The sequence below is a fragment of the Lytechinus pictus genome, chromosome 12 (genome assembly GCF_037042905.1).
Source record: "Lytechinus pictus isolate F3 Inbred chromosome 12, Lp3.0, whole genome shotgun sequence".
In the NCBI taxonomy this organism is placed as follows: Eukaryota; Metazoa; Echinodermata; class Echinoidea; order Temnopleuroida; family Toxopneustidae; genus Lytechinus; species Lytechinus pictus.
In genome coordinates, this window is record NC_087256.1 from 10,654,278 (window position 1) to 10,671,059 (window position 16,782).

General features: G+C 36.2%; 1 protein-coding gene across 1 annotated transcript in view; it reads right to left on the reverse strand.

Moving 5' to 3' along the window:
• LOC129273516 (catenin alpha-2-like) overlaps positions 1-5,535 on the reverse strand; it is a 36,645-nt gene extending 31,110 nt beyond the window's left edge. The window contains exons 1-2 of the mRNA XM_064107520.1: positions 5,118-5,535; positions 218-346 (exon numbers count right to left, since the gene is read on the reverse strand). Coding sequence (XP_063963590.1) covers positions 218-331 — 114 coding nt within the window. The 5' untranslated portion in view covers positions 332-346; positions 5,118-5,535. The remainder of the gene's footprint in view (positions 1-217; positions 347-5,117) is intronic.
• Positions 5,536-16,782: the final 11,247 nt, after the last annotated feature.

Here is a 16,782-nt window from a genome sequence, read left to right on the forward strand (position 1 = left end):
GACCTGAAGTGGGGCATTCTAAGGTTTCTTAGTAGGTATTTCAGGAAGAATTTTCACCAATAAAACAATTATCTCTTGTGATGTTTTTTTTTTCATTTCTTTCGTAAAAAGTGGGGGGGGGGGATGTTTGTACAGGCCATCCCCCCCTCCTCGAAAAGTGGGGGGGATATATCCCCCCCATCCCCCCCGGGATTTACGCCAGTGCTTACTACTTTACCTGTGTAACTAATGGTTCCAACGTCTTCTCCACTGAATATGTTCTAATCTCCAGGTTCTTTGGGTCCCATTTTAGGGTTAGGGTACCCCTTGGAGGTGACATGCTGCCTGACATGTCTGGTAGTTCTGTCTATAAAAACAAACAAGATTCATACAATAATTGGATGAATTTACGTTATTTTTTCCCCAGGGAATCCCAGGTTCCCCTTCATACTAAAATAATACAAATGAAAAGCATGTAGTCTCATGCATGCAAGCTCTCTCAACAGCAATCTTCATCATTTTCAATCTACTTTTTGCATTGGACGGACTGGATGCCAATTCTTTCTCTTTTTTCATGGGAAAAACTTGGAATCATTCATTGATGGGTCAGATTTAGACAACGATAGAGTAAAGAATCGATGTTAGTGCAAACTTTGGTTTATTTGTAGTCGGCTTGAGCCATCCATTTTTTGTGTGTGTTTTTTTAACCTGTGCCCGCCCAGAATTTTTTCTCCAGAAATCGATGGACCGCCAAAATAAAGAAATACATCAGAAATGCAGTGCCACCAAAAACTATGATAAGGGCATTTTTGCAATCTATTCTATAATGCAGAGAATCTTTCGTCAAAAGCCTTTGTCAAAAATTGGCGAATAAAATCAGTGGTGTCGTCCTGGACTCTGGATAAAAAACATATTTTCAATTTTTCATCCGGTCCGAATCTTCGGAGGATCTGATGTCCCTGTCTACCCACTTTCGACACAACCTCTCAGCTATCCATTGTGATTTGACTTGCATTTTTAAAGGAATTGGTGCATTGTAGAAGTAATTGTGAAAATGCCCTTACATGTACATCAACCTTTTTTCAGGCCTTTATTTCATTTTCTAGATGATTTAGACTTACACATGATACTATATTTCTACACAATAAATCAACTACTGTATTAAGTAGAGCTATGAAAATATTAGTACCTGAGCAGGCTTTCTAAACTTTTTTTGCTTTCTCTTCGGCCTGAAGAATAACCTGACATTCAATAAAATCCAAATTTATTGATCGTTTTTTAAACTTGAATTGTTGAAATTTCCTTGTGTGGCAGTGAAAAGCCAGCCAGCACAGTGCAGCACAAAATGCATTCTGAAGCCATGGATATTATAGACTTGCATTATGAATTTCATGGATTACCAGGTATCACTAGCTTAATGCAATGTTTACACATTAGATGAGTATACTACGTGCGCACGCGGTCGCGCACATGCGTGCGACATACAGCTGAATGAGACCTGTCCCATTACGTCTATTAAACATGATCTATTTTGCCACTTTTCCAGAAGTTATAGGCCTATAGAAATTCTTTAAAGTACATTTCATTATATTTTAGGTGTTGAGGATTATTTTGATGTATTATTTTTTGGACAAATTAAGAGCTTTCCAAATTTTTGTTGTCCTATCTACTTGCGAAGTGCGAAGCATCCAATAGTTGTGTACTTTACTCTAGAGTAAGCAAAAAGATGGGCATTTTGGGCTTGGTGTTTATTGAAAGTCTAACAGAAGATGCAAACACGTGACTGATGCTGTCCCATTCACCTGGCACTGCACTGCCTTGCCAAAATGGTTCTAGAAATTATTCGCTACATGTATGTTGAAAGATGGATTTTGTCATCTGCTATTAAAGGACAAGTCCACCCCAACAAAAATTTTGAATAAAAAGAGAAAAATCCAACGAGCACAACACTGAAAATTTCATCAAAAATCGGATGGAAAATAAGAAAGTTATGACATTTTAAAGTTTCGCTTAATTTCACAAAACAGTTATATGCACATCCTGGCTGGTATGCAAATGAGGAGACTATGACGTCATCCACTCACTATTTCTCTTGTATTTTATTATGTGAAATATGAAATATTCTAATTTTCTCCTCATTGTCAAGTGATACAACAATTAATTCCTCCCTGAACATGTGGAATTAGCATTGTTTAATACTATAAGTAGGGACAGTGATTTTCCGTTTCTAAAAATTGCCTTTTCCGTTTCAGAAAATCTCAAATTCCGTTTCAGCATGTCTGAAAACGGAAATTCTGTTTCCCCATAGACTTTGTGTACTGGTACATGAAAAAGTGACAATTCCGTTTACATAGAAAACCAATACGCAATGATGTCAAAATGCTAGCACTGTCAAAATTTGCATCTGCCAATGTACTAACATCACTTTAAAATCCATTTTAATCAAAGAGATTCGAGCTCAAAAACTATTTATAGAAACATAATCAACATTAATAAATCCTCACCTTTCATATTATTAGCATTATTCTATGGTTAAATGAGATTTTATCACTGATTTGGGGACTTTTCGGACATGGTTTTGATCAGTCGACGACTTCCACTTATCCGCCATTTTGGATTTCTTGAATCACCGTGATCATGATATTATGACTGAACGCAGAGGGCAGCAACACACGGCCGTATTCTGCCTTATATGCGGACGTGAGTGTAAACTAATTTAGATACGATCGAGGGGCTCAAGTGTAAATACGATGTGTTGATTGTCATGATTGTTGTAGCAAAGTGAGATCGTGTTTTCAGTTGATATTTGTATTTTGTTGAGGATTTGGGAGTACTTTCTGTTGCTATTTTGTGCATTTTGAGAAAAAACATGTTTTCTGTGATTTTCCGTTTGAAAAGCCACTTTCCGTTTCAAAAGGCCGATTCCGTGAATTCCGTCCGTTTTCCGCGATCGCGGAAAATCACTGTCCCTATATAAGGTTCAGTCAAGTTGGACCTTATTGTCAAATCTATAAAAAATGAAATATTGTATAATTCAAACAATAAAAAACAAAAGAAATAGTGAGTGATGGACATCATCGACCGAGTCACCTAATTATGCATATCACTGTTATGTGAAAAATAAGCGAAACTTTAAAATGTCATAACTTTCTTATTTTACATCTGATTTTGATGAAATTTTCAGCACTATGCTAGTTTGATTTTTCTCTATTTATTGAAGTCAGCATTTTCCTGTGATGGACTTGACCTTTAAAGGGGAAGTTCACCCTGAAGAAAAGTTTGCTGTATAGCAGAAAAAATAATCAAAAATATTGGTGAAGGTTTGAGGAAATCTGTTAAAGATTAAGAAAATTATTTGAATTTTAAGTTTTGGATTTGTGACTTCACAAACGAGCACGTAGCAGCTGCGAAGCTGCCCCATATGTTACATAATATAAAATGCATGAATTTCATTTTTTTTAGTTCCTGACAAATTATTTTTGTTTTCTATCCATGATTGGGTGTGAAATTATTTGTCTTTTGACATATAGTACAAAAGGAACAATAAAAACCGTTTTTTGAGAAAATGAAATTTCATTGATTTTTTACTATTCGCTATATTGTGGGGATGCTGCTCACATATCACGTCACAAATCATATAATGAAAATTCTAATAACTTTTCAATTCTATGATGGATGTTCTCAAACCTTTGGCAATATTTTTTATTATTTTTCTGCTATTTTTACAATCAACTTTTTGTCAGGGTGAACTTCCCCTTTCATCTGCGCAATTTCCTGAAATGTTGCTACTTTATTTAACTAGCATGAACTAGATCTAGGCCGAAATCCTGTCAAATATAAAGGAGTTTAGCGCAGTCAGTCAAAGTTTGACTTGCACACTCTGACAGTCAACAGTGACACAGTCCGTATATTATTAGCAAGGCCTCAGTGACCGTGCATGAAGTTGATCCAGTAGAGTAAAACCCCCAAACGTCGGACAGTTCCAAATATCGGACGAAAATGACTTCAACTCCCTCCCCACAACTACAGGTACCCGCACTGGCGGGGGACTTGCATGCATGAGATACATGAACATACCTGCTATTGAACTGCATACAGTCAATCCAGGTTGCTGCTAAAAAAATATTCCAGGGGTAAAATCTATGTTTTTGACTTGGAAATGTGTGCTGTTGAGGCGCGCGCGCTCATTTTCAGAACGAAGTCGCATGCTGCTGAGCGAAGACGTCCGATATTTAGAGCCGAAAGAGGTCCGTTTGGTAAGTAAATAATTATTATTTACCAATGTCTATATCAAAATTATTGATAGTAATAATTAAAACCGCATTTGCGCAGCTGATATAAGTTATTTTCTCAACAATCAAGCAATTACTTTGGGGTTCAGAGCGCGAGCGCAATTTAAATCGCCGAAATTGATCGCGGCGCACAACCTTATGTGCCCGATATGTGACAAAAAACAAGCTTCTGGTAGTGAGTAAATAATTTCTGTTTACGATATTTTTTTCAATTCTATTTTTTATGACTTAATATTCAACATTTGTAGAGTAGGCCTAAAAAGGAAATACACATGCTTTTTATTGATTTGATGATTGTATTTTTGTTTTGGTCCAATTATGCTTAAGTGTCAGATATTTGGGCACTTTACTCTACAGCAATTGCATTAATTTTGCAAGCCAAGAGCACACATTCATGAACAAGGTTATGTCCAAGACTATTTAACGTTAGACTCAGTCATGTCAGTTCCGCCAAAAATGAGTAGCATCACCATCGGTCACCGCAGACTGGAATAAGTACGAAGTTTTGCATTGTTAAAAACGCGATGGCATAGGCAAATTCTGTTTTCCCTTTTCATGACTGAAACAGAAAAATAAATTATCCATATGTATTTCAAACAAATCGTGTTTCTTTCTTTTAATCAAAGGGTCGTTGCATGATTTCGGTTTTAAAAATAAGGCAAAACTTTTGACAAATTTACAGCACATATTTATACGAATGGGACTGCATACTGCGCCCTGCATCACAAAATGCTTAATTTCACCGCGTATGACAACAAGTATACATACATCTTCAGTTTATCAACACACTGTACTTCATCTTTGAACACAAAACGTGTCAGAAAAATAAATGTTAGACATAATTACCTATTTTCCAATAAATATTCAGTCTTCCAAGTAGAACCGTTAATCGAGAACTGAAGAAGTGGGCCTGTGTAAACGTAACGTACCGGTACGGTACGTTCGTCTATATAAAATAAACGTAATTGATTGTATTGTGGCTGTTCCATTTGATTGTCATATTATCAAACAAATCATATTTCTTTCTTTTAACTAAGGACTCATCGCCTGCCATAAAGAGATAATATGACTTAAGAAACTTTAATATTATATTAGTTAAATAAGGTCTCATTGAAATAATAAAAGTTTTGAAAATTAAAAAAATTAAATCCATTAGTGAAATCACTTTCTTAATTTTCAGAGGGATGTATGATAGTAGAAAGCACACCGAGATATCGCATACCAAAGAAGTTACTCAGCACGAAGTCGCATCATTCATGTCAATAGAATGTGAGGTGTGGAAGAGTGAATTGATTTTGAGAAAAAAAAATGCTTATTGTTCTTTAAAATCAAAACAATAATCGCACTCATGATAACGTCTACGCAGTGAATGAAGGCATATGCGCACATAACGTTGGAAGCGCATATAATTTCGCCGGGCGGGAGAGAAACGCGGGGAGAAACGTAGGCCTATATAGGAAAAAAGATAGGCCCCCATATAGGCCTAATTAAGAAAGAATATAATAATAATATGTCCATTTATATAGCGCAGTTACTATGTGCATATACACAACTGCGCTTTGATACTTGGTATCATATAGACCGATACAATAACTGACCTATTTATTATCAAAATTGTTTTGGTGACTTTTCTATCACTCATTAGAGTCAGTGGCGTAATGAGCCAACAATTTTACGGGGTTAACATGCCAAAAAGGGGAAATATTTCTGAAAAGCTGCGTGGGAGCGGGCAGCTAGCGATCGAAGTGCATGAGCAAGAAAATTTTGACCTTTATTACGAAAATCTTTGAGATAGATTCTGATTTAAAGGATTATATTTCAGCCTCTAAATTTATACCCCTTTTCTTTTCTTTTCTTTTCTTGGTCGTAAAACGTTTTTGAGGGTGAATGGCCCAACCCACTGGGCATTTTACCCGATATTACCTGGGTTGTAACATAAAATACCTGGCCAAACTCTTCAGTATCAAACAATTTCTCACTGATATCAATATGTTTAGTCATCAAGTGGTGCAAAAAAATGGATTTAATGGCTAGCAGGGCTACATCAGGTAAAGTTAGTAAGTAGGTCTGTGTAGCCTAGGAATGTATGTAGATTGGTCAATGTATAGAGTCAAGGCCTCTTTATGTTCTCATTTATCATTGTTTTGTGTTAGTGTACATCACCTACTTAGCATTAGAAAGACCTTTAGAACTTGCTCATGTTGAAATTGTTCTTAGGATGGGGGTAGGAAGAGAGGAGATAGAACTTTGAGAACTTTACTGAAGAGAACTAGAGTGGTACCTTCAAGAAGGTATATAGAAAAGGGCACAGAGTAAGGTAAGGTATCTAATAGTGCTCAACTAAGGAGGGAGGGGGGTGGCTGTGTGCTGCAATCTTAGTATAGCCCCCCCCCCCTTTATTAAGCCATGCCATCTATAAAATTATCTTTCCCTCTCTCTCTCTCTCTCTCTCTCTCTATCTATTTATGTATCTCTTCCTTCTTACATCTGAGAGGCAACAGCCCTAGCAAGATTTTGAATAGGTCAAATGCAAATATACTTAAGTAGTATCTCATTCTTTTATTGTTTCCTCATCCAATCTCATGTATATTTGGTAATTATGTTTGGGGCAATTCTGTTATCCTGATATCTACACATAATTTACATACACCTTTATATTACAATTAATAGGGACCTATTTTGTCATTGCATTCACTGTTGGGCTATATGCAGGTAGGATTTGTATACATCCATATACAGTGAAAATAACATGTATGGGTAACACATTAAAATAGGTGATTGCATAGAAAATAGGCATTTTCAATGCATTTCTTTGTACTAGTGTGAGTGTACAGATATAAAAGAATAGCAAAGTAGCTATTCAAATAAATAAAATACATAGGTCATATAATATAGGTCCCACGAGCCTAATTACATCAGGAGGGCTAAAGATATTCGTTCGACCCAACCCATTCGAATTTTTGTCAATTTGATATTGCTGATTGACAAAAATGTATGAATGTACTCAAAATCTAACACTGATTCTAGAAATGGTAACTACTGAACTTACTTCGCCCAAATTGGGAAGATAAATAAGTGACTTGGAACTATTTTTTGACTGGCGGAATAATTAGGGCTATTTTACTGTTTCAGTTGATGAATTCGATCGATTCATAGTTATCTTCATAAATGGCGATTTATTTTTAAAATGAGCTGGCTACGGTACCCTTTCCTGGTCAGATTTGGAATGTCAGATATATATCCTATCCATTGGTAGCAAACATTCCACCCTCTAATTTCACATTTATTTTTTATGAATTTTTCAAAAGTGCCATTTTAACACACAAGTCTATGGGGAATGTTTTACGCGCGTGACACCTTTAAGTAATATGGGAAATCTCTAGTAGTGGATATGGAATACCTGGCCAAACTCTTCAGTATCAAACAATTTCTCACTGATATCAATATGTTTAGTCATCAAGTGGTGCAAAAAATGGATTTAATGGCTAGCAGGGCTACATCAGGTAAAGTTAGTAAGTAGGTCTGTGTAGCCTAGGAATGTATGTAGATTGGTCAATGTATAGAGTCAAGGCCTCTTTATGTTCTCATTTATCATTGTTTTGTGTTAGTGTACATCACCTACTTAGCATTAGAAAGACCTTTAGAACTTGCTCATGTTGAAATTGTTCTTAGGAAGGGGGTAGGAAGAGAGGAGATAGAACTTTGAGAACTTTACTGAAGAGAACTAGAGTGGTACCTTCAAGAAGGTATATAGAAAAGGGCACAGAGTAAGGTAAGGTATCTAATAGTGCTCAACTAAGGAGGGAGGGGGGTGGCTGTGTGCTGCAATCTTAGTATAGCCCCCCCCCCCTTTATTAAGCCATGCCATCTATAAAATTATCTTTCCCTCTCTCTCTCTCTCTCTCTCTCTCTATCTATTTATGTATCTCTTCCTTCTTACATCTGAGAGGCAACAGCCCTAGCAAGATTTTGAATAGGTCAAATGCAAATATACTTAAGTAGTATCTCATTCTTTTATTGTTTCCTCATCCAATCTCATGTATATTTGGTAATTATGTTTGGGGCAATTCTGTTATCCTGATATCTACACATAATTTACATACACCTTTATATTACAATTAATAGGGACCTATTTTGTCATTGCATTCACTGTTGGGCTATATGCAGGTAGGATTTGTATACATCCATATACAGTGAAAATAACATGTATGGGTAACACATTAAAATGGGTGATTGCATAGAAAATAGGCATTTTCAATGCATTTCTTTGTACTAGTGTGAGTGTACAGATATAAAAGAATAGCAAAGTAGCTATTCAAATAAATAAAATACATAGGTCATATAATATAGGTCCCACGAGCCTAATTACATCAGGAGGGCTAAAGATATTCGTTCGACCCAACCCATTCGAATTTTTGTCAATTTGATATTGCTGATTGACAAAAATGTATGAATGTACTCAAAATCTAACACTGATTCTAGAAATGGTAACTACTGAACTTACTTCGCCCAAATTGGGAAGATAAATAAGTGACTTGGAACTATTTTTTGACTGGCGGAATAATTAGGGCTATTTTACTGTTTCAGTTGATGAATTCGATCGATTCATAGTTATCTTCATAAATGGCGATTTATTTTTAAAATGAGCTGGCTACGGTACCCTTTCCTGGTCAGATTTGGAATGTCAGATATATATCCTATCCATTGGTAGTAAACATTCCACCCTCTAATTTCACATTTATTTTTTATGAATTTTTCAAAAGTGCCATTTTAACACACAAGTCTATGGGGAATGTTTTATGCGCGTGACACCTTTAAGTAATATGGGAAATCTCTAGTAGTGGATGCAGGTAATAACGTAGTTATTACCACGGTAACACCAGTGGGTAGTAACGGGGAAATAGTAGACCAATCTTTCCCCGTTATTACCCGGACCCGATATTACTCCATTTACCCAATATTACCCAGTATGATGTAACCGATATTTCCAGCATTTTAATGATATCACCACCTCATATTACTCTGTTTACCCAATATTACCCAATTAATGTCGGCTCATTAAAAAAACAATTAGTGTCATTAGGGTCATTGAAGCACATTTTTACAACTCCATACTCTAAGCCATATCATCTTATCCTATCCTAAAATCCTACATCCTAATCCTAATCCTATCCTACACCTATCCACCAAACCCTGTCATTTACTTCTATATATTGAGCGAGTTTACAACACTTGACAAATTATGGTTAACAATTATTCAACCCTAAAACATTTTTCTAAAATTAATGTCATGATTATGACTAATATGATATATAAACTACACATTTTTCTGAAAATTTTCTGGGTGGAATAATTGCATAAACATAAACACATTAATTATTACAGCTATATTAGCTAAAATTTTGGCCATTTATTGTAGTAATGAATATTCATGAGTAACTAATATTCCCAGCATTTTCCTGATATTACCATCTGATATTACTCCATTTACCCAATATTAATGGGTTCCGCATGGGTTGGAGGTCTCGTTTCCATCTGAGTCCTATCTGGGCACCATGTGGATTCAAGTATATGTTTTCATCTGGGTTCCATGTGGGCCCATATGGGACCCAGATATCCCAGATAAGAACCGTATGTGATCCAGATACTTTGCTGTCTGGGAATGGAAGCGTTTCAACATTACCCATTACCCCTTATCAACCTGTTTGTAACTGGGTAAAATGTTGGTTTCATCAGGGTGATAACAGTAATTTTTTGGACTTTGAAAATTTCGCTGGGATTGCTGTAAGATTGCTCTTATTACTAAAGTTTGCAATGTTATAACCAATCAAAGTCATTCAACATTACCATTATTACCCCTCATCACCCTGTTGTAACTAGGTAAATGTAGGTTTCATCAGGGTGATAACAGTAACAGGTATCAACAGGAATTATAATTTCGGTAATAACATGGTAATAACGGTAATATTTGGTGTTACTCAAATTTCCGGGTGATATTACCGGTAATAACCGGTAAAATTGGTAATCGGTAACAAATTGCCCAGTGGGAAGCGGGGGATTTTGTTAAAAATATATTCGGCCTACTGACTTTTCATTCTCATCTCACTTTAATCAGTGAGCATATGAGTTTTCATAGAACAAGACTCGACTGTTTAATCCCTATTTGCTTTTTTTTATTTCTTGTTCACATTCTATTCTAAAGTTTACGTTATTGATAATACCCTTATCATCATAATGAAGCAACTTTTAAAGGCTCGCTAACTACGCTCACCACCGCAATGAATTACACTCCTTAATTGAAAAACGATTCGGTTATCATTCTGTCTTCCAACTATGGAAAATTTTCTCGCTCGCTTCGCTCGTTCTTATTTGGATACTAACTGTAGTTCAGTAGTTTATAACACAACAAATGCATTTTTATAGCAAATAAAAGGAAATCGTTAGAGGCCTTTAACTGAAAGATTAAAGGAATATGTACATTGTTAGCCCTATATAGGTGTGGGGGTGTCCCCTCATTTTTTTTATTTTGAGGTCAAAATATTGCTTTCACCCCCCCCCCCACCTCCCCCACTGCTCTTACCGAATTTACGCCAGTGCAATGAGAAGAATGAAATTTCATAACAAAAAAGTCAGTACAAGGTAAAATAGGCTGAGGAAGATGATTAAAAGAATAAAAGGGAGTCACCTTCCAATTGAATCAGTTAGGCCTACTGAATGCCATATCGGCCTAATGGAAATAATAGGCCTACATCACGTCCCGCCCCTCCCCTGCCAAAACATGCAAACTATCATGATCATTAGCATGCATTATTATCATTAATATCACTACGTATTGTTATTGTTGTTGTTGATCATTATTCTTATTGTTGTTATTTTAGGCCCAGTGATGTTATTAAGCTTCTTATTATATCCACAATCCATCCATAATTGTTATCCCTACACTGTTAAAAATACTAGTAATTTTACAAAGAAAAATCGTAAATTTACAGGATGTTTACCTTTTAAAAACAGACGACACAATGATTAAAAAACAACGTATTTTATGAAAATGAAAATGAAAATCCATAATTTATTGTTCGAAATAGACATGAAATGAAATACTCCGAAAATTATGCAGGGATATGTAACGTAGGATCACAAGTTAAATGTAAAACAAAGTAAAATATATTACTCTTTGTAAAAATACCAACGAACTATCTTGTTTTTACGATGATTGCAGTGCATCTATCGTATAAATAGTATTCGTATTTGTAAATTAATGGCGATTTTCATGTTAAATGAATGTTAAAATGATGTTTTTGTGTTGTTGTTTTTTACAGTTATCTATTTTTTTTTCATTTTTACTGCCCATCGTAATTTAACAGTTCATACTGTTTGTTTCATCAATAAGATGAATTGAATTGAGTCCCAGCTGCCAGTAATAATTAATGTTCTTTTTTTTACAGTTTTATTTTTAACAGTGTATTATTTTCACCATCCTGACCGAGTTATATCATGCCGTCTAATTGTTATGTCTATTATAGACCTATCCATAAGATTATAGAGAAAATTGATAAAATTCAGATTTAGGTCTATAAAAGATTGACATTTTAAAATTTTGCTTGTTTTTACGAAATACTAGCGCATAATACGGATAGTATATTATAATCATGATAATGAGATCAACAGATCAAGGCGATGACGTAACAAACTCACTCGATTTTTAATTCGCCGTTTACGAGATATCTTTTTTTATTAAAGAAAGCTGTTGATTTACGTTTCCGCAATAGCATTTTCACATGTTCACGGCGGAATATCACCATTTTCTACATTTATTGAGTAAAAATTCAAAATGCATACAATAAAATACATAATTATATCCACACTCTCGAATGATATGAATACCGAGAAAAGCGAAGCTTAGTGAGCGAGTGACGTCCTCCGTTCCCTCATTTTTCTGTGGTGCCCAGAAATTCTTTATAATTGAAACTTTGTGCCGATCCTCGCAATGGCAGGGCTAGTTGCTTAAATTTAGTAAACATTATTATATCAACATAACATCCATGTTATTTCTTCAAATAATATTCTATGTTCTCGTAAACAAACCTTTGCTCAAAATGAACTTTTCTCCTTTTTTCGGTATCATTTGCGCTTATTTTGTTTGAACTGGCTTTCCTGTGCCTATGTTTTTCAATAAGTAATAACTATTTATCATTCATAATACCGAGTTATTATTGTTCGTCTTCGGTATTACTTTCAAGACTGTACCATTATTTTCATTATTTTTTCATAGACTTTCCAAACCGATATAATTTGTCATTTTGTAACCGACTTTGGGGTACTTTTAGAATTCCACTCATTCTCTTCAATGTAATTGATTTTCAAAATGTCATATCCTTCTTTCATCGTTTTTAGGCTTCTTTGTTATTTATCTGATGAAGGCCTATATTGCCGATTTTTAAATATTTTCCCCCGAAATGACTTGCTTGTCTAAAAAATAATCAGGTTTATATTCTAAGTTCACAACTTCCAGCAAATATTTGGGTAATACCTTGCGCCTTTAGTGACCGTAAAATACATGTATATAGTGGGAAAAATCATTCGGAGGAACAAAGTTGCATCAGTCTTGCAGTTAACCCATTACCTTTACCAGAACCAGGTGCTCCCTTTACAAAGCCTATGAAAATGAATGAATTCAGTAGTCATCGGGTTAATGGGTGTAAATAGTCACACCAGCGAAGCTGACTCCAGACCAATCAAAGCTATATGCATTATTATCAATGACAGACTATCGGTCGGTTAGGAGATGGTTTCTTTTGGTGTTCCTCCAGCATCACTGAGTATGATGTGAAAAAAAAACTGAAGGAAATCATACATACACAAACAATCATAGGCGGATCCAGCTTTTGGCGAAAGGGGGGGGGGGCGCACTGCCGAGCGGCGCACATATTTTTGCACTTCACCGGCGCCATAAAAGAAAATGTTGAAAAAGGGGTAAAATCTGACCCTGTCAAATGCTCTTTTCAAAATGTAGAATTTCCAGTCATGCCATTTTGCATGACCACACGCAGATAATATTTCCGGGGGGGGGGGGCAAGATTCGAAAATTTGGTGCACATCTCACATTTGCAAATTTTTCATAGTTTTCATGAAATGTTAAGGAAATTTTTTTTTTTCACAACAGCAGATCGCGAATGTGCCCCCCCCCTTCCCCCTTGCTGCGTACGACCATTCCCTGAAGTCCACTTAAACATATCTCATTATAACAGAAATATACATCAATTTAAACATATAATCTTTCTAAAACATATATAGAGAGAGATTGAAAAACTTATTAAAGAAAGAAACAAGCAAAAAGTAACACAAATTATGCATGTTATGTGCGACTTCAAAATCTCGTGTATTAACCCTTTTATTGCGATGAGGCCAATACTTTTGTATATTAATAGAGATACAAGTTTTTTTTTACTATATGTATATATATATATACACAGGGGCGTCGATCCTTTTTTTAAGATTCGGGGGGGGGGGGCAACATCATGAATCAACTTTCCAAAGGCGCTCGATATCACACAAAACAAACAAACTCACACAAACACACACACACATATGCATATATATATATATATATATTTATATGACTCATGAGATAGAAACACATATCTCACCAACAAATTAATGCGAGCGCGAAGCGCGAGCTGAAATTTTTTAGTATACTGACCTGAAAACAGGAAAAGGTGCCTGTTTAGGACTGTTTGTAGTAACTCATGAGGAGGATACATATCTCACTACACAGACAATGCGAGTTCCGAGGGCGAGCTGAAATTTCTTTATATTCTGACCAGAAAGCTTGATATTCTATGCGTTTTTGGTACCAATGATTAAGATGGGTATCTAAAAAAAACAATAGATGCGAGCGCGAAGCGCGAGCTTAAAATTTTGATATTTCGATCTGAAAAAAAAATGACAGTTTAATGGACGTTTGTAATAAAGAACAAGATTATATCCAGCAAAAGATTATTGCAAATCGAAGCGGGAGTTCTTTTGACGTTTAGTCCTGAAAAAGGGACATTCTATTCACCTATTTAATCATGAAAAGTATGGGGTTTGCTTAAGAAATGATGCGAGCGCGAAGCGCGAGCTGAAAATTTTTATATTCCAATCTGAGGAGCGGATAATTTAAGCACGATTTTAAATAAAGAACGAGTTGTGTAGCTCAATCTCAGTATACGACTGGTTGCGTAATTATACACTCCCGGTACTAGCAACGGGTTTTAGCAAAGTTTTCGGCTAAAATATTGAATCATCTTCATAAAACATTATAGTAGCTGTCTTAAACTAAAGGCCATAGAGGTGGCACAATGTAGAATGTGTAAAGAAGAAAAGTGACTGACCTTCTTTTTATTAAAGCTTTGGAAAAAAAGATCAAAATTAAAGGATTTGCTCTATATACGCTTTTGTATGATTCTGGGATTTAAAAAAAAATTAAAGATTTCATGACGTCTGTCATTCTGTGGGCAACTGCCCCGCCCCAGTCCACTCTGTAAGGGCATGCGATAAGCTTTGTTATGACCATTCAACAATAAAATGTATAACCAGGTGCCGCTGATCATTCTTGACCGGCGCCGATCTAGATTTGGTTGGCAATAGGCCCTTCTTCATTATTCTACCGGCGCCTATTTATTGGAACTAGGGGACGCTGATTATTCTTGACCGGCGCCGATTTAGAACAAGTAGTGCTGATTATTTTTCCGACGTCACGTAAGATTCAGGCAGCGGCAATTCATAATTGACTGGCGCCGATTTAGAACCAGGAGGCGCCGATTATTCTTGACTGGCGCCGATTTTTAACCAGGTGGTGCTGATTATTCTTGTCCGGCGCCGATTTAGATTTAGGTGGAGCTCATTATTCTTGATCGGCGCCAGTTAAGACTCAGGCAGCGCCGATTTATAACCAGATGGCGCTGATTATTCTTGACCAGCCCCGATTTAGATTTAGGTGGCGCTGATTATCCTTGATCGGCGCCGGTTAAGAACTCAGGCAGCGTCGATTTTTCTATACCGGCGCCGATTTATAACCACATGGCGCCGATTATTTTTATCTGGTGCCGAATTAGATTTAGGTGGCGCAGATTATCCTTGATCGGCGCCGGTTAAGACTCTGGCAGTGCCGATTTTTCTCGAATGGCGCCGATTTATAACCAAATGGCGCTGATTATTCTTGTCCGGCGCCGATTTAGATTAAGGTGGCGCTGATTATTCTTGATTGGCGCCAGTTATATGCAGGCAGCGCACTGCTGATTGTTTTTAACCGGCGAAGTTGTTGGGAAAAGGGTAGTTAAAAGAAAAGATAAGGAAGATGATATGATTGTGCTTTGCTGGGGGATAGTCTTTCCTTACTGTTGCTAATATTATATCAGTGTATAATTTTTTTTAAGCGGCGCCTTTTCTTTTCTTTCTTTTATTTTTTCAAGCAGCGCCTTTTCTTTCTTTTACTTTTTTTTCTTTTTTTTTTGAGCCGCTCAAATATTAGGGGGGGGGGTGGCGCAGGGGTGGCTACCCTTTTCCCAACAATGGTCTTATGATTTGATCGCCTGTTTAGCCTTTATTGAAACGAGCAGACAAGACAACGTAAGGGTAAATCCGTGATACGCTATCAGATCAATCAAATCACGAACTACGCGCGTGTGTTTGTTTGATGCGACGCGCAGAGAAGCTATTATTAATTGAATGGTAAATCGTGTCTTCTCAGGTTATATCGGTTCATTGAAGCGATCGTCCATGAAAAATGACTAAATTTTATTGATTATGCAATGATAATTATAATCAAAGTGCTTCACATGCTAATTAACACCTGGATCCGGCTTTTATGTCAATCTACACTTCGATCGGTGAATCCTCTCAAGAAAAAAGCGCTGTTGTTACTAGGCCTACGCCCCCAATTGCCATTTTGATGGCTCTACTTTTGAAAACGCCCCGCCCTTTTCATTATTCCATGTGATACAACAGTGCTACAATATCTGAGTTTTGGTCAGGATTGCCACTCCCAACCCGTTTTTAATCAATCAAATTGTAACAAAATTTTGTTGCTGTGTGATGATATTTTTTAACGCCAAATTGAGATTTACATTTGGCGTGGATATCTGGTGGCATCACAACACCCAAGAAGTCTGAAAATGATAACATCCTTCCCCCCGCTCTTTATCAGAGGTTATTCCATGTTGCTATAATAGCCAAACTTTGCTGAGGAATACATCGACGCCACTCCATTTTGCTTCAAGTGACTTTGTCTACTCTTCTGACCAAACATATAGGCAGTTGACCAGTTATACCACGATTGGGATATTTTTTTTTACAAGCGTGTATGTTCGCTCATGAAATTATTTTTTAATAGAATTTCATGATTGATTGTCTAAAGTATATTGTCTTAAGTAAAATTTGGCAACATTTTCCCACTCATCTGTCCAATTACCAACCCACCATAATCATCATCATCATCATTACCATCATCATCACCACCATTATCACCATC